General features: G+C 36.2%; 2 protein-coding genes across 3 annotated transcripts in view; one reads left to right on the plus strand and one right to left on the minus strand.

The window, feature by feature from the left end:
• Positions 1-19,829, minus strand: part of LOC134652960 (serine/arginine repetitive matrix protein 2) — a 148,857-nt gene that overhangs the window by 14,476 nt on the left and 114,552 nt on the right. For both annotated transcript variants that reach the window (XM_063508204.1, XM_063508203.1), the window contains 4 exons: positions 3,562-3,714; positions 2,762-2,863; positions 2,190-2,340; positions 1,722-1,808 (listed from right to left, as the gene is read on the minus strand). In XM_063508204.1, coding sequence (XP_063364274.1) covers positions 1,722-1,808; positions 2,190-2,340; positions 2,762-2,863; positions 3,562-3,714 — 493 coding nt within the window. The remainder of the gene's footprint in view (positions 1-1,721; positions 1,809-2,189; positions 2,341-2,761; positions 2,864-3,561; positions 3,715-19,829) is intronic.
• Positions 3,870-4,657, plus strand: LOC134652982 (N-terminal Xaa-Pro-Lys N-methyltransferase 1-like). Its single transcript, XM_063508248.1, has one exon. The coding sequence runs from the start codon at positions 3,934-3,936 to the stop codon at positions 4,621-4,623; it is 690 nt and encodes a 229-aa protein (XP_063364318.1). The 5' UTR covers positions 3,870-3,933; the 3' UTR covers positions 4,624-4,657.

Below are 19,829 nucleotides of genomic sequence, written 5' to 3' on the forward strand. Positions count from 1 at the left end.
ATAAGTACCAATAACAATATGCTTACGGTTTAAACTTATTATGGGTGTAGTTTTATTTACTGATGTCTATATTCAGCATATTATGAAACTTGTAAAGCTAACTTTAAAGCCGTAAAAAGGTTATAATTATAAACCAACATTAACTTGGATAAATATAGGTACGTTTAAATACAAATAAATCAATATACGAACGCCCTACCCTGTATATCCGATACCCACGCTTAATGACTTCTAATCATGTTTTGTGCCATAAGCCATTTAAGGCAGTCGACAACTTTGGTTTATAACTCGGGGACCACTCGACACTATTCGTTTTAAAGGGTCTCATACTACTTAGGAATCTAATACACTTACGCCATTTTGGGTCTAGCATGGAATACCAACCTGTAATTAACTCTTTAAGGTTTTGTCGTGTCTCGGTCAAGTCTATTAATATATTATGTGACTTATTATAGTAGCCCTGTAAGTAAATATCCGTCGCTTATCAGAATTTATCGGAAAATTACGACGATTTAAATCTAGCTAGAGCCCGTCTGAGCTAAGTTTGCACCGAATTTGCAGCGACAAAGTACTTATGGATATGCTACAATTAATAGTACATTATTGTCGAGGCTCGGAAGTAGCTACTTGCTGGCTGAGGATTCGTTTTAAACGGACGACCTTGGGAGTCCGTTTAATTGAATCCGAAGCCAGTAAGTAGCCTTCCAGCCGAGTCATATAATAATATAGTGCTTTTCTCAAAAATGGCGCAAGAAATAGAAATATTTTACAAAAGCAACGTTCTTCTTCACAGTAAAAAGTTAAACCATTAAAAAGATTTGCTTTGCCGCCTTTAAAAAAAATTGAAGTGTAGTTTTCTGCTGAAAACACGCCAACCTATTTGAGACATCTAAATAGTCGCGGTACCAACATTATAATAATAAGTAGGTACTGATCATCTGTTTGGCTGTTTAATGGACCTATGCCTTCATTTGATATGGCCATTTCAACTTTTAAAAAGTTTGGAACTCGACAAATAATGGAATTTGTATGCAACATTGCAGTCCCGAAATCGAGACTGCAATGTTTTTAACTTTTTAATTTTTTGAGTAACCATAAATTACGCACTTCGCGACCTATTTTTTAACCGCCAACGTCGACTTTGCCGTCCATTTTTGAGAAAAGTAATATTTTCATTTATCGACTAAATAAATAACATGGACTATTTCTAGTATTTTTAAACGGACAGATTTCTTATTTTATCGTAAAATAAAGACCGGCAAGACTAAAATTAGGTACCTATTATTTATGTTTAAAAAGTACAATCAACCACCATATAGTTAAATAGTTAGTACTTTATCAAAACAAACTCAAGGTAGGTATATATATACCTACTTTTAAGTATATGGGACCATGGCATTTTTTTTAACTTGTCTTATTGAAAACATTCCAATGTATATTTTAGCAAGAACCTAATTGTTACTTTTATCATAATACATATTAAAAATAGCAAACCGAGGATATTAATTAATATTATATTTTTTATCGTACTTATACTTTTCGACGAAATAAAGTTTTATTTTAAAAGCGCCATCTGTGACATATGCCTCTAACTACTCAAATTCTCACCGTCTTGCCTGAACAGCGCCCTCTATGATGCCTCCGAGTAACGAATTAACCATAGAGTCCACATGCGCTATCTGTTGTCGAGTAGACGAACTCTACTTAGTGTCATGTCTTACCGGCTTGTCGGAGGCGGCGCTGGCGTCGCATTCGCACTGATAAACTGTCCCAATCTTCATCCATGTTTGGTTGTCCTTCCCGCTCCGCTGCAAATAGAATATTATCATTAGAACATCCATTAAATTTAGATGACATTATAAGTTAGCTATAAAGTTTAAAGGATTTATTGAAGTAAAACGCTCCTTTTAGGGTTCCGTAGCCAAAGGGTAAAAACTACTAAACTATTACTAAGACTCCACTCGTCGTCTGTCTGTCTGTGTGTATGTCTGTCCGTCTATCTGTCACCAGGCTGTATCTCATGAACCGTGATAGCTAGACAGTTGAAATTTTCACAGATGATATACCTAATTCTATTGCCGCTACAACAAATACTAAAAAGTACGGAACCCTCGGTGGGCGAGTCTGACTCGCACTTGTTCGGTTTTTTATGTTATAAATATGTAACCATGATTGGGTTAGGTAGGTACCTTCTTCGGTGCGAGTTCTAGCGTGCACGTGTGTGGCTACCCTCCTGCCTCCCGCCATGAAGTCGGTGCTCCGCTCGAGGTCCTCTCGTTTCCTTCGCTCCGTGCCCCCTTTCTCATCTACCAGGCTAGCGTCGCTTGCCAGCGAGCGTGCCTAAAAAAATAGTAAGATATTAAAAGATGGTGGCAAAATTATCCTCTACTCTAGGAGTTAAATGCGGTTGATGATGATGAAAATGCCACCCTAATAGGCGGATTAGACTCTCGCGCAAGCCACGAGACGAGCCGCGAGCCGCGCCACGAGACGCGAGTGTAAGCGGTGGGCTCGCGGCTCGTCTCGTGGCTCGCAAGCTCGTCGAGCTAATATAATTGAAACACTAACGGCACGGCATAAGGTTTATAACCGAATGACAAGCCGAACGCGAGTGTAAGCGGTGGACTCGCGTCTCGTGGCGCGGCTCGCGGCTCGTCTGGTGGCTCGCGCGAGAGTCCGCCTATAACATGACGAACCAAGCGTTTTATTTATACAAGAAATGCTCGTTTAAAGGTAGGTATAAGATAAGATAAGAAAGTACCTCGTTCTTAGACAACTCTTCGTCGCAGAGTCGCTCTTGTTCCTTCGTGTGCCGCGTCTCTGTGACTATCGTGCCGTCGGGTCGCAGAGCCCGCAGCTCCTCCTGAAATGTTATACAAATTCAATACGCACGCTTTTACTTTGAAATAATATATGTATAGGTACAAGTATAGATACATAATTTTAAAGATACATATATGTATTTAGGTAGACAAACTGTTTTATCACTTAGCGATCAGACGGACTATTTTAGAATAAATTACTTATAACTACAGTTAACTTCGCAAAAACCAGTTCTGCTACAAAATGTTAATTAAAATCTTTTAGCGACTAAACCGCCCGTTTGTTTAAATACAATTTTTTTTTACATTATGTAGCACACTGCAGAGTAATATGTAATATTTAGGAACTTATTTACTAGTGCCAGCTAGTGATTAATTATTTTTTTGGGATTTCCGCCAACGCGCCTTTGTTCACATATAAATGTGTCGATTAGTAGAGCATAGGTATGCAACCCAGATCCAACTAGTAAGGGATTATTCGGATCATACCCAGATTATTCGTTCAATTTGGATTCAGATAGAAAATACTGGTCTCTATGACCTCACATTTTAAGAGTGTTTGGCATCCTTAGCATACACTCGCCATCGGAGCGGCCAATGTGCTCAAAAATACGTCTTTAACGTCTTGATACCTAATTCAGGTTTGGTTCAGGTATTTGTGAGCACCTTGGCCGCTCCGATATATCTGATGGCGACTGTATAAATGGGAAAACAATAAGATGGATAGCCGTGTACTAACCGTGTCATCAGTGTTGATGGTGGTGTTGTAGGTGGTAGTGTCCCGCAGCACTTTGGGCCCTCGCGGCACCAGGGCCAGGTGGTGGTCGGTCTGCGCCTTCAGAGCATCGCGGATGTCTTCTTCCGGAGTCTCTTGCACTGCCGCTATTAAAGCCTGGAACAAGCAAAAAATACTATGAATAAATTGTGTAAAATGCAAAAGTAAAACAAATTAGTGCACAACATCACAAGAGGAAGAATTGCTTAATAAATCCTCAAATGTTTGACCCGGTCTTTTTTTAGAATCTATGACGCCACGATTTTGACATTAACAACAAAAAAACTAACTGTCACAATACCAAAACCATGTCACAGTTTGATTAATTATATTATAATGTCTGGAAACATTTTTTATACAAAAGCCGCAAAATACTGGGCTAATGTCCCAGCCACGATAGACGGCGTGCTCGGCGGCTACGCGCATATCTCGGACATTGACATCAAGGGGTCCAAGGCCTTTCTAAACGACATACTAGCTCTTAAAAATGCCCCAGGAACTAAGTTGGCTCTCGACTGTGGAGCCGGTATCGGCAGAATCGCTCAAAACCTGCTGATTCCCCGATTCGGCAAGGTTGATTTAGTCGAACAAGAGGAAAGATTCCTTGCCGCCGCCAAAAAAAGAATCAGCGAAACCAACGAAAGACTTGGATCACTGTACAATATAGGTTTGCAAAATTTTATCCCCCAGAAAAAATATGATGTCATCTGGTGTCAATGGGTCCTTGGCCATTTAGACGACTTCGATCTAATTGCATTTTTAAAAAGATGTAAAAGAGCACTTAACACGAATGGTGTTATTATCGTTAAAGAGAATATCACTTCAACCGAAGAAATAGAATACGACGAGGAAGACTCATCAGTAGCCCGACCTTATAAACTCATGCAATTAATATTCAACGAAGCTCAATTAAACGTGATCAAAGAAGACGAACAAGACGGATTTCCATCTGATATTTATAAAGTTTATTCATTTGCTCTTGTTCCAAGTGAACTGGAGAACAGACCATTTGTTTTAACCCTCTGATTATGCAACTATCTTGTACAAATAAAAAAAATAAGTTAATAAAGAATTTACAACCGTTAAGCGTCTTCATCCTTGCTAACATTTTGCGGAAATATCGGTGTGGCAACCGCAGCACTTGCACAGCTTGCAATATATGTTTACAAATGTGTACCTTATTCTTCTGCAACAAGGCGAATATTGTATACATGTTTTTGATGTCGACAGGAGTGTTTGCGAAGGCTTATCGGAGATGCAGTGGAGAATCGTGGGCTGAATTCGTGATTGTGACGTTTAATAAAGTAGGTTCGCAGACGAGCGGCCCAGCGACATTCGCAAGTGCATTTACCGTCTGGGTACAAGTTACAAAATCATTGCATCACTGCACTAAGGATTTTCGATTGAGCTGAGAACTGAACTACTAGATAATATTTCAAATTAAACCACTTGAAATGACTGTGCTATTTAAGAAGAAAAATCTTCTAAAGCATTGAATCGAATGTATTAATGTGATGGTTCGCTTTCCATACAAAAAACAATTGCGTTTTATTTACTCATTGCACACTGTTACTACATAAATATGTGCGCATCTAACGAATATACGAAAGTAGATAGATGCGCACATATATGTATATGTTCTTTTCTTTTATTATTTTTTACCGAGGTGTGCCAATTGTAGGTAATTACTCGTATTTTAGTAGGTATGTTTCTTTATGTTGTATTACTTTAATTTCTTTAGTACTTACTTAAATAATTACGAGAGAGTAAGTTCCATACTTATATTAATTATTTTTAAACTTGTGTCTGCGACGCAGAATGAGGACGGAGAACCATAGTATCATAATAGCGAAGATACCTACAAATCACTGATAATTAGTTTGAGCAATTGATGTTCCATCAAAGAACAGTTAGCGATGGATATCGCACTACGGTCTATTATTAGGGCCGCCAATCATGGAATGGAGAGGTAAAGCCATGCGAATTGACGTTTACAGTTACCTCGTGATCGACCTGGTATTCATTCCGAAATGATGGTCTTGGTGCAAATTTTGATGGCTCTAAGTGCTCGTACGGTACTGGTCTGTATTCAAATAGCAAAATCAATGCAGCTTAGATCGCTTAGCTAGCTTAGTTTTTTTATATCTGGGAGACCGAGCTTTGTTCGGAAAACATATAATAAACTATAAAATGCGCGTTTTCCCAGAAATAAGACCTAGTTATAAGATATAAACTTTTTATAATTTTTATTTCGGCTACTAAAATTTGGCCGTGATTCGGCGCCCTGATCATTATTCAGATCAGAGGGTCTACCGCGAAACACGTTCGACGTGTTGCCTCCCTATCACACTTACGTACGAATTTTCAAAGGCGACAGAGAGGCATCACGTCGGACGTGGTTCGCGGTAGGTGCTCAGGTCTGAGTCTGACCTGGGACGGTCTTTTTGCTCGGAACTCATTATTTCCGTCGCCGGCAGAACTAGTTTCGACGAAGAAAAAACTCGCCAAATGTTATACTTTAGAATAATTTATGAAGTCGGCAAACTCTTGTATTTATTATCCCAACCGACCTGAACGTCGTTACTTTTCCCTAAAAGCTTTAAATAAATACCTACGGTGTAATACCTACCTACTTGAGTATTTTCGAGTGAAGATCTAAGCAAAAATGTTCTGTGAAAAGTTGTGTTAAGTAAATAAATATATCTTAGGTAATAATCATTATCACTAACGGACTAATGTAAAAGCGGGCGGGGCGGCGGAAAGCGCCGAAATTTTAAAACGTAACAAATATAAGAGCCTCGGTAGAGAGTACCATTTTGTACCATTTGGAGTTGAAACTCTAGGTCCATGGGGTCCCAGCGCGCATAAGTTGTTCGCAGAAATCGCGAAGCGTCTGGTTGACGTAACTGGTGACCGAAGAGCTGGCGGCTACCTCGCACAACGTATCAGCATTGCGATACAGCGAGAAAATGTCGCCAGCATCCTTGGTACAATGCCTCAAAGGCCTATTTTAGATTTAAGCTAGTTTTTAATTTCTTTTAGTAATACACTGTATATATCTTGTTTGTAAATAAATTATCACTAGCTATTTATTAGAAACATGTTACTAAAAGCTTCAATCATAACCTTTTTTAGAAGGCAACAGGGTAAAAAACTAAGAAAGTTTAGAACGAGTTATAAAGATGACCTAGACTGTTACAGCCAGAACCACCTTACTTGTAAGTATAGTATCGGTTAAAAGCAAATAAAAGTACGTAGCAAAATTTAATTGGTTCTGTTATTATTAGCTTCATGTATATTGTTGCTAGACTATTACCTGCCAATCAAAAGTAACCGTACACGTGCATCCACTTCGAATAAAAAATATAATTGATTCGGTTTATTTATTAGTTGAAATACACAAAAACTCGACTTATTTAATTTATATCATATCATATCATGTACATTAAGGAGATAAACGTGAGCAAAGGTCATTGCCCTGCAAATTCGTTGGATTGGATACATTACACACCTCACGCTTAAGATCGCTGTATTAAGTCCATCCCGAGCAAGCGCGACGCGCGATTGGTATATTTGGTATATAGACTTTTATCATTCAATGTTTGGGAGACCGAGCTTTGCTCGGAAAATATATAAAAACTGGAAATTGCGCGTTTTCCCAGAGATAAGACCTAGCTAGATCGATTTTTGGGCCGTTGCCGAGATCCCAGAAATATAGATTTGAGATTCCCAGCTGCCCTATTACAAAAACGCTATATTCCCGGGCTGGAGGGGAAATATCACGTTGTATCCTATAAAATGACGTTTACTCAAACAAGTTGATAATGGACGAGCTAATCTGGACACGAGATACATAGTTTCTAATACCGGCTAAATATTTCCAGGATTTATGACAGTTTTGGTTAGATTGTTTTAGGAGTTTGGTAAATTTAAGTAGCGGTTTTTGGATCCAAGATAGTCAAACTTGTTTCTTTCTTCGTTGAGTTTTATACATAGTACATAGGTAAGCAAATTTTTTACACAAACTGGTATGAGTCAGTGGCTTCTTTATCTTTACAATAACTACGATGATTTTTAAGGAATCATTTAATTAGCGGTCATGCGCAAAATCGTTGGAATTGCAACCACCGTTATGTAACTGAATACCTACTGACGCTGTAACATGAGACATTTATCATTTGTTTCGTGTTCAAAATTGTAACGGTCTTTATAACAAATTAGGTACTTACGGATAGATGAAAGTATAAAGGACTAACGTACTTACGTAACGTAATGTAAGGTACTTTTGATTTCGAAGTCTGTTTCCTGAAATATCCGCAACTATATGCTTTGGTGTCTGAAATTTTAAGGAGATGTAATAATTAACGCTGAAGTATAAAATTATTACACCCAATGTATTTTATTTTTAAATAAATAACACGTTTAGCTAGTTTCCAGTAAATAATATTGCAAACAACATGTACGAATAGAAAGCAGTTATCATAGTTGGAGCGTTTAATGGCGTAGGCCTGAATTGCAATTTAATTTGTTGATTGCCTTCTAGTATCAAACCGACAAGTTCATTTACCCGCTAGGCTATATGATATAGAATATAAGTCGCTTATAGCCTACCTAACTTTAATCGCCTTGGTATTAATTTTACGCAATATATATTAGTACCAAATTTCGGTTTTGACGGTTTAAGTTTAACACCTTTTCATTTGGTAGAAGTAAGTTTACGTGACGTTAATCGTTTAATTATTCAGATTCTCAAGTTCGGATCGCATTCCGGTTGATTTTCACGTTTTGACTATGTATCGTTTAGTTTGTTGTATTTATTCACGATTTGACTGTGTATCGTTAAGTTTGTTGTGCTAGGATAAGTTTTTTGTTGTATTTATTCACGATTTGACTGTGTATCGTTAAGTTTGTTGTGCTAGGATAAGTTTTGACTATGTATCGTTTAGTTTGTTGTATTTTTTCACGATTTGACTGTGTATCGTTGAGTTTGTTGCGCTAAGATAAGTTTTGACTATGTATCGTTTAGTTTGTTGTATTTTTTCACGATTTGACTGTGTATCGTTAAGTTTGTTGCGCTAAGATAAGTTTTGACCATGTATCGTTTAGTTTGTTGTGTTTTTTCACGATTTGACTGTGTATCGTTAAGTTTGTTGTGCTAAGATAAGTTTTGACTAAATAAAGAAACATGTTAGAGGTTAGAGGACAGTACGTTTGTGCACATTGCTGGTTTCGCTACGGCTATTCAAACAAATTGCTTCAATTTAAATAAGACTGATACGGGACAGGGCCCTACCTGACAATAGATCGATATTTTTTTTATAGTTAATTACGCGTCATTATTACGAGTTCAATTATTATTCTTATAGCATCAATCACCTGTCAGTTTGGACATAGTCTCTTTATTTAGACTTCAAAAGTAAAAGTACGGGACTAGTCGGCGACAATTGCCCCTTCTCTGGGCCTGTATGTTGATGGATTCCTCGGAAACCGTCCATAAACACTCAGATGAATATCTTTATGGTTGACAAGTTTAACTTGTAGATTTATCGTGTGTTGACATTATTATTTCATATTTTAGTTCGCAACGCCGTGTTTTGATAAAATGTTTTTCTATAAGCAATTTTAATGTCAGGTAAAAAAGCATGTTTGACACTATATGTGATTGCATTTGGTACAGTCGACGTCAAAGATATATTTACAATTGAAAGTTACAAAAAAATCTTTACATTAAAATAAGTTGCCATGTAATGTGACAAGTACGTACTTGTTTACGTGATATATTACAGTTTTATATTTTCACACAATGTGCCCAAAATATGTTTACACTATTTAATCCATGTAGTTTGCCCCTTTTTCTGACGTATGTTCATTTACATGACAAGTTATAGAATAATATTTACTCTTAATGTACCAAATTAAATTGCATGTAAAGATCTAATGTAATATTTACAATCAACCATACATAAACAGTTTTATACCTCCTGCTAAATAAATATCTTTACAAACATTTGAAAGCTGCATTCTAATTTCAAATAATGACAATCGTCGAAAAGAGTACCATACTGTCAAATGGTCTGTTTGTCTCGTTCGTTTAGATGACGTCAATGCTATGTCGAGTATGTAATTCCGATGTTTACATTTAAACCATTTTCAGTATTTTTGATTTTCAGGGTTTCGTACCCAAAGTAGTGAGGGTGTTAAGTGAAATGACCTTTTTTTGCTTGATTAAAGCATGAAACTTGGCACAGTTGTTCCTTATATCAAAATAAGCCGATTAAGATCGGTAGCCCGAGGGAGCCCCCGCTTAAGCCCGAGAGGGGGGGGGGGTCAAGTAGCGCCCCGCCCGGCTTCATTCTAAAAATTCTAACAGGCCCCGTTTAGCTAATAGGTCATATTTGGTATCAATTTCGGATAAATAAATAACGTAGAATTCATTTCTGGTATAAATAATTGCAATTTGATGAAAAAAATAATAAAAAAACACAAAAAATCTAATTTTTCAAGTGTAATTTTTGTTCTTTATTTATTGTCAAAATTAAACTGCTTGGTTTTTCTACATACAAAAAATATGAAAATAAAGCCTATTTAATGCAGATTTTAAAAACATAACTTTTACTAACCTTTATTAAAAGGAAATTGCATAAAAAAAACTTATATCGTCTCGCGCCGGTGAATATCTTTTTACCGACACCGGCATCGATATAGACAACATCCGAAGTGCACACTCTGGAGACCGATTAAATGTATTGTTTATTGTTGTAGATTCTATTATAAAGATAGAAAAGCGTAAAAATTTTTTTAATGTGTCGTTCAGTGAAAAAGGGACCTTAAAAAAATTATCACAGCCAGCCTCGTGTTTGTATAGAAGCATACTCGTATTTAGTTAGTGCCAACCACTCCATGGACTCCATGGTCCCTGTTCTCAATTAATAAGAAGTAAACTGTAAGTATTCTTTAATATACTTGCTTATTAGCTTATTACATTATACCACACTTTAATTTTGCGTCTTGTGTATTAATACAGTTCCTTCCCCCGACACATGAATGGGTACATTTCGTCATTCACGTATATATGTCAGTTTCAACTATATTCTGGCCACAGAAGGGTTGTCAGAACAGTTTGGAAACAGTCGTCTGCTCCTTGCTTTCATTCCCAAGAAGATGGACTGAGCAAGTTTAAAGAGGAACTAAAGTCTGACCCCAAACATATAATCCTATCCTGATAAGGCTGCTTCTATTTCAGTAGTCGATTCATGTAAAGAATCATTTCGGGCATTTTTTCATTATTTAGCAACGGCTTTATCTGTAAGTATCACTTTACTTTGCTTTACAAGGTTATTTCACCTATCATCATATAAAGGTACCTATAATAAAGTTTTGGCGAATGCTATTTATTTACTGCTATTGCTCCATCCTGTAGGAGCTTGAATCCTTGTATCGGCCAGGCTAAAAAGGGTCCATGCTTAGATCTCACTTTTATACACCTTATATTAAATGGGGAACCCGGGTTCAAATTCTAGAAGGCATTTATTTGTCTGTTTATCGTTTGTTTGTTTGTGTTCCTGAATTACCTATGGATGTTTTGAGTGTATGTATCAAATATATATGATATATATCATGTAGTACCCACATCACAAGTCTTATTGAGCTTACAGTATTACAAGGTCGATCGAGAGAATGCTTGGAATACGAGTACGACTCCTGGTTTTTCAGGGCCCGATAGAAATAAATTAGAGTTTAATTTACCATGACGGTAAGCTTCACTTATAACCACTGATCTTTTAGTGAAACTCATTTCTTTACCACTAGGTAAATCATTTTGAGACACTGTGTTGACAAAACTTCGAAGAGTTAAAAGTCCTTATTTATGCCATCGCGAAATTGTGTAGAGAAACATGTCACAAGTAATGTTCCTCGTGAGATTCCGAATACTCCAAGAACCATGAAAAGTCCGATTCATTTAATATGATGGCCCTAGTTGCAGATGCTGTAAAACAGTCATTGCAAGGTATTGATACGCACAGTAGACACGAACGTAGTCATAGCATCTAGACTAGATTCATGCGTACGAATATTTCCCCCACTACAGGAATTGTGGGCTCACGTTGACACAGTGGAAAACACAATTATATCACATGACACACCATTGCATCCAGGTCAGGGAATTATATTTTAAGCTAATAAAATTATCTATTCTATAAGCTAAGTAAACTATCTTTTATTTACCCTAAAAGAGCGGAAGTCTTACCCCTGTTTCGAGCATTCAGTGGAAAGGGGAGAAAAAGTGAATTCGAAGCATGGAATCTGTTCAGAGTTCAACCAAACCACTACAAGGATTCAAACTCTTACAAGATGGAGCAATAGCAGTGGCTAAAAGCATTCCCCTAAAATACTAAAATGTTATTATATGATCGGTAATAAGTGCAATATTGAAGAAGGCAAGTTATACCGGGATATTGAAATGAAAAGTTGTATAATGTTATACCTGTTCTATGAGATTAAGTCACTCCTACATTATTTTATTATTAAATTCCATAATGTATACCTACTTCTAACAAAAGGGAGCCATATAAATGCCCTATTACGCGCAGTGTACCAAGGGGTTGATGTTTAGGTTCAGACGTTAGTTCGTCGTCAAACTTGCTCAGTCCGTCAGACTTCTTGGGAATGGAAGCAAGAAGCAGACGACGGGTTCCACACTGGTCTGACACCTGCTTTGGTCAGAATATGGTTGAAACTGACCAGAAGTAAATGCAAACCGGAATAAAAAACGCGATGCAATTACATGAATGATGAAATGTACGCATTTATGTGTCTGGGGAAGGAACTCTATTACGACACAAGACGCAAAATTAAAGTGTGGTAGGGTAATTCGCCAGTAACTGGCCACCCAAAACCAAAAATTCATTTTAGGCTAGCCAGTGGCCAGTTATTAAAAGCCGGCCAGTTTTTGGAACCTTATACTAAAATGAATTCTGTTTATAGGTGAATAGAATTCATTTTTAGTTTAGAGCGGCTAGTTATTAAAGCGGCCAGTTACTGGCAAATTATTCTATAATGTAATAAGTAAGTAGATTAAATAATACTTACAGTTTACTTCTTATTCATTGAGAACAGGGACCATGAAGTCCATGGAGTGGTTGAAATTAACTATGCTTCTATACAAAAGAGAGGCTCTATGATAAATTTTTCCAAGGTCCCTTTTTTCACTTAACGACACATTTGTTTTCTAATAAAATATTATGTACGGCTTTCTATCTTTAATATATGATCTACAATAATAAACAACACATTTAGTCGGTCTCCAGAGTGTGTACTTCGGATGTTGTCTATATCGATGCCTATGTCGGTAACAAGATATTCACCGGCGCGGGACGATATATGTTTTTTAATGCAATTTCTTTTTCATAAAGGTAAGTAAAAGTTATGTTTTTAAAATCTACATTAAATAGTCTTTATCGTCATATTTTTTGTATGTAGAAAAACCAAGCAGTTTAATTTTGACAATAAATAAAAAACAAAAATTACACTTAAAAAATTAGATTTTTTGTGTTTTTTTATTATTTTTTTCAACAAATTGCAATTTTTTATACCAGAAATGAATTCTACGTTATTGATTTATCCGAAATTGATACCAAATATGACCTATTAGCTAAACGGGGCCTGTTAGAATTTTTATAATGAAGCCGGGCGGGGCGCTACTTGACCCCCCCCCCTCTCGGGCTTAAGCGGTGGGTCCCTCGGGCTACCGATCTTAATCGGCTTATTTTGATATAAGGAACAACTGTGCCAAGTTTCATGCTTTAATCAAGCAAAAAAAGGTTCGACCTTTTTTTGTTACTTAAAACCTTAACTAAAGGTTAAAACCGACCCAATTACTAAACCTCTACTGTCTGTTCGTCTGTCTGTCTGTCACCAGACTGCATCTATCTCACAAATAGTTAAAACTTTCAGACGATGTATTTCTGTGCCGTTAAGTTTAATAACAAATACTAAAATCAGAATAAAATAAATATTTAAGTGGAGCTCCCATACAACAAACGTGATTTTTTGCCAATTGTACAGAACCCTTAATGGACGAATCTGACTCGCCCTTGGCCGGTTATTTTGTAAATGCATAGATACTGAAGAATTATAAGTTAACCCTTTTCGGCGCCATGTCAAACGCAAAAGCTAATATGAATATTCTTAATATGAATTAATAAAAATAAGTAAGAAGGTAAAGAAAATTATAGCAAGGAGGTTTCATAAATAAAAAGTAGGCCAGAATGAAATAGGTGAATTATAAAGAAATTAGTAAATAAACAGGTGAATTGTGTAAATATGTTTTTCTACTCCAGCACTTAAATGTGTCAATTAAATGACTGACAGTGATATCTAAAGCAATGTCATTTGAATGATTTGTCTATAGGCTCATAAGATGACTGCTAGCAGTCATCTTATGAGTATAATACAACTGCTTTATTTTTTTTAAAGATACAAGTTCCGATCATCTTGATTGAAAGAGGTATGTTTTCATTTACAATAATAACTCTTTTTTTTTTAAATAATAACTCAATTTTTTTTAAATAATAACTCTTTTTTTTTAATAATAACTTTTTTTTTTAATAATAACTCTTTTTTTTTTTTTTTTGCTGCAGCTGTCATAGAAAAAGTAATGTATGCAACAGCTCATAATTGGTTCTTAAAATTCTCGGGTCTTTTTTTCTTCGACCCTTAAAATTCTCGGGTCTTTTTTACTTCGACCCTTGAATTTTAAGAACCCTTATTATATCACTGTTGCATAAACTACTATTTTGTAGCAGAATGCGTAAAAGTTTTTATGCATCATGAAACGTAAAAACAGAAATGTTGCTCTTGACGTGTATCACGTTTGACACATTGGGTGTAAATATTATTCTGTAACTTGTCATGTAAATGAACATACGTCAGAAAAAGGGGCAAACTACATGGATTAAATAGTGTAAACATATTTTGGGCACATTGTGTGAAAATATAAAACTGTAATATATCACGTAAACAAGTACTTGTCACATTACATGGCAACTTATTTTAATGTAAAGATTTTTTTGTAACTTTCAATTGTAAATATATCTTTGACGTCGACTGTACATATTTCCTCAAGGCGTTTTTCAACTGATGAGTAATTACAACCGAACAATGAAAAATCTGTCCCTTTCCATCAGAGAAGGGTCCTTATTTTTCATGTGCCATAAGGACCTTTCTATCATAATTTCTATTGGAATTGCAGATAAACCTTATTGCACTTAAAGCATATGGACCCTTCTGTGATGGAAAGCCACTATTATGAGAGTGTGCCTCCGAAAGTATAAACTAACGTGAGGTGTGTAAGTTGGAGAACTGAATTCGCAAAGGAAAAGGTTGTCATGTCGATAATTTTCCCAAGCGAGCCCAACAAACAGCCTGGCCAGCGAGATAGCTATTAACGGCGCAAACGCATCCCCCTTTCGCTTTAAACAACTATTTCGCATTTCACCGTACCACAAGTGCTTGCACGTAATTGTGCGTCCCACAGACCCCAAGTTCGCGACCTTACGAGTTATGGTTGCCGTGGTAGCCTCCTTACTAATCTGAACTTTCATAACATCAAGGCCATGAAGAAGGTAACCATGTTTATAAGCTAATCATAAGACTCATAATTCATACTTAAAGATAATTTACTACACTGTAGAAACGATAAAGTAATTTTATATAAATTGAATTACAGTTACTGAGGAAACCTTCAAACTAGTTTGGATCCTGAGCAAGTTTATTCTCCAAACTTCTTAAGTGAATATATTCATACTGTACTTGTACGAATTTTTTGGTCTCAATGTTAAAAGAGTGTGGGTAATAATAATAATCTTAAGAAAGGATACCAGCAAATGGTAGAGGTCAAGGTATTTTATTATAAGCACAAAACACGGTATTGTATTTTAAGGTATTTAAGTATAGGTATATCAATGGAGTAAACGAATATGACGTTAAAGGTGATTTTATTTTTGTTTTTATTTAATTGATATTCCTCAGCTTAACAAGTTCTTCCTTTCATAGTACATATTATTGAATTGTGCCACTATTTTCATTTTCAAGGTACTCTCATACGTTTTATACCTAGCTCTCATACGGACGAACCAACTTAGATCTTTTAATTGACTTCTAAGGATATCTGGGCGTTTTCTAAAATAAATATTGAAAACCCGATTCTCACAGATACTGGTGTTTTTGGGTTCTTTCAACTCAGAATCACTAGCATATTAAATTTTGATGATAAAAAACTTGTCCCAAAAATATGTATGAAAATTGTACATTCCACTACGTGATGTCCATACAAGTGAAAAATTTTCTCATAATAAAACGTGACGTAATGGAATGGACATTTTGGGACAATTTTTTTTAATGTAAGGATGGAGAGTGCTGTCGTTTCTGAGTAGAATGAGCCCAAGAATGTCCAGATTTGAAAGAATCAGGTTTTCGATATTTATTTTAGAAAACGCCCATCTAAGGATCTCGGCCAGGGCGTTACGTGGAGCCCGAGCAATCTAAGAGTTCTCTAATGATGCGCTGGACCTAAAGACAAAAGTTATTAGGGTTGTATCTGTGGATCCTTTCCAAGTAGGTAGGTACAAATATTATCCAGAATAGGTATATAGTAGTATATAGTGTAGTGTTTTTACAAGTTTATTAAATAAAAGGCCGGTATTAATTACATATTTTCCCAGATCATATGTGACTTGGATTCTACAGAGAATCTATAGCTTGTTGTTATTGTGAATGATGATTATGTACGATAAAGCCCGTTGAAAGTGCGCCGGCGCACGGCTCTCTCCTGTCATGGGGACCACTTGTTACGTGCTGTGATATATTTGCAGTAGTCATATTCAATCTAGTGTTACCTGGACTTCGATGAATTTAATGCTGTTATAGATTCAATTAAAATTACGTAAATGTATAAGTACATAAGTACAATAGTGGTACATTTATTTCCATGAGATGCAAAATATTAAATTCCAGAAATTCTCATTCGAACTAACTGCCTCCTCTTTAAGTTTCAAGCTTTTTTATAAAACCCTGTACCTTTTTACTTTAACCGTTAATAAAGTTCCCACCAAACCAAACCAAACCCATAGTACAAACCAAATCTGTTAATAAATTCCCACACATTCTTATTATAAATAAGGCTGTCTGGGATAAATTTTTCATTACGGTAGGCTTGGGGTTTGCACGACAGATCCGAAATGTATGGGAATATCCACGGATCCGGATCCAGATCCGGATAATTCCATACATTTCTGATCCGGATTGCAAACCCTAGGTAGGCATGATGCTCTTAAAAAGACCAATAGATACTTTCTCACGTCAGTAATAGAACACTGCAAAATAAGAGTAACATCAAGTTAAAACGAAGACGATAAAGTACCCAGTGGGAGAGGACACGACAAACCACTTAGTCGCTGGTTGCTTGTGACAACCTCATTGAATTAAGATCTCGGGCCGTGCCAACTTTGTAATTCTACTTGATGTTTAATTAACTTAGATTTATTGGCGCAACACGTTTAGCTTTACGTCTGTTACTTTTATTAATTTACCTGACGCACAGGTAACTATTTCAGGCACCAGTCTTCGCTGTGTAATTAACTATTTTAAGGACTTTGCTCTACAGACGTGAGTGAAATAAGGTACCTATATTTCTTTCTTTTTATTATTTTTTAATATGTAGGTAGCTTTAATCTTAATTAGCCAAATTCTTTCATTTCTAATTTACTATAATATAAGGATCAGTTAAATCTTGACTACCTATGATTAATCCGTTTTTTAACTAGATATGTTTAAAGTTGGATCTTACTCGAGAAGATATTTGGGCTCTGTGGCCAGTAAAACCAAATTCCAGAATTCACCTCACGTGATATTGCCATTTTAGAAAAGTGAATATGCACCATTTCAGAATTTGTCAAATGGCAATTATAACTAAGCGTTGAATCCGTACTTGCCTTATTCGTTCTGCCTTTATCGTTCTGCTAGACGTTTTGCTAATTTATGCAACAATTTGTATAATTCTAGTGGGATGTAAATAAACTTAATTATAATCCACAAAAAGGACAGCATAACAGCTGGACGTAAGTATATTGCAGTGTAGAAACACACAATTGTCTACATAAGTTTAACATAACTAACTCTCCAAAGCAAATGAGACTACATTTAAACAAACTGAAGGGAATTCACAAACGATGACTCACGATACATTTATTGCAACAGTAATCCAGTTAGGAGAAGGGGCAATTAAATGAAAAACGTACAGCAATAAATAACTAACTACACTATACAGTTAGCCACGACCATATCTAAATATAAATGTTTGAAGACGACTTTGTTGTCTACGACATAAGAGTGTTTTTGAACTGTTGTAACCAGGTTTTTCTGAGAAATATTGTTGGTGGACTGTACTAGTGTGCAGGAAAAGGTCCGGTGGCGAGATGCGCCGCGAAAGTACTTATAGTGAAGTCTATTGGATTTATCACTGGAAACCTGTGGAAGTAAATGGGGAATAACATCTTGCAAACATAAATAGGTACTTATTTGAAATTCTCGTTCATTTGTCCATCAACATTGTATTTAAATGTAATAACTTTAAGAATGAATTAACAGTTTCCTGTTAACTTCTCAGTGTGATATATATCTTCGGTTGCACTGTAAAAACGATGAATGATAGAAGGATAAGATATCATAACAACATTTTACTTCTTTTCATAAAAAAAAAACACTGTCGCTGTAACTGTGTGCTAGAGGACAGAAATCAGAAATACAAAGTGATCCTGAAAGGATTTCGCATTGCCTTTGAGGTACAGAACCCTAACAATTAACAAAACTTATCAACAATATATCACCCCCTCACTTACCTACGCAGAGCAAATCTATTAGCATAGTTACACTATAACCGTTACAAGTATTCATAGTTATAATGAAGTGTTTATCGTAAATCCAGGCAATTTCACAATCAAAATATTATTTCTCAGGGAACCATTAAGAAAATGGCGGAAGGTATTAAGAAGGGCCATCGTATTTATACAGCCCGCGCGTGGGTAGAACTTCATTCACATCCGCCGAGGAGAACCATTAGGCATCGCGAAATTGACCACCTGCTTAAGACTAATGCACATTGCATGCCATTCATGTATTTTGTTTGATTTTCTATAAGAAGCAAACAGCTAGAAGTCAATTAATAGCGTGGTATTGGATTGGAATAATATTCCATATTATATTGGAATGATATTATATTCGCCTATATCACCCTATTATGGTGGCAAGAAACTCTATTTCTAGATTTCTACCGGCTTTCTTATTTTGAAACGGTAGAGAACCTTGTTCTACGAGGGGCGTTCAAAATATTCTCGGTATTGATATCTTACAACCTTTTCTAAAATTTCTTTCGTTACTGGCCGCTAAGGTTTATTCATTGACATTAAAAAAAAGTATAATTCGAACCGAGATGTTCTTTTGTTTTTCTGCAATTGCTGAACAAACATGAACATCATGTGGGAATTGACAATGTTAACTAAATTAGAACATCGATGCGTGATAAAATTCTTGACAAAACAGGGTAAAAATCAAAAAACCATAAAAGAGGAAATGGATTGTGTTTACCGTGAGTCTGCTTCTTCTTTATCTACCATTCAAAAGTGGTCAAGCGAGTTTAAACGTGGAAGGGAGAGTGTTGAAGACGACCCTAGACCTGGCCGGCCTGTAGTAGCTACTTCACAAGAAAATATTGATAAAGTGGAAAAACTTATATTGGAAGATGGTCGAGTGAAGGTAAAATCTATAGCACAAGTAACCAATCTCTCTATTGGTACCGTACATGATATTATCCATGACCATCTTAATATGTCAAAAGTAAGTGCAAGATGGGTTCCGCGAATGCTGACTCGGCTTCAAAAAGGCATGCGTGTAGCTTGTTGTTCCGATTTTATTGACCTGTGCGGTGAAAATCCTGATGAGGTGCTGCAAAGAATAGTTACTGGAGATGAAACCTGGGTTCATCATTATGACCCAGAGAGTAAACAAGAGTCCATGCAGTGGCACATTAAGGGTTCAGCTCATCCCAAGAAGTTCAAGGTCATCCCTTCAGCTGGCAAGGTCATGGCCACGATATTTTGGGATTGTGAAGGAGTATTACTGATCGATTATAAAGAAAAAGGTGTAAATATCACAGGACAGTACTACGCTAACATTCT

The sequence above is a fragment of the Cydia amplana genome, chromosome 12 (genome assembly GCF_948474715.1).
Source record: "Cydia amplana chromosome 12, ilCydAmpl1.1, whole genome shotgun sequence".
In the NCBI taxonomy this organism is placed as follows: Eukaryota; Metazoa; Arthropoda; class Insecta; order Lepidoptera; family Tortricidae; genus Cydia; species Cydia amplana.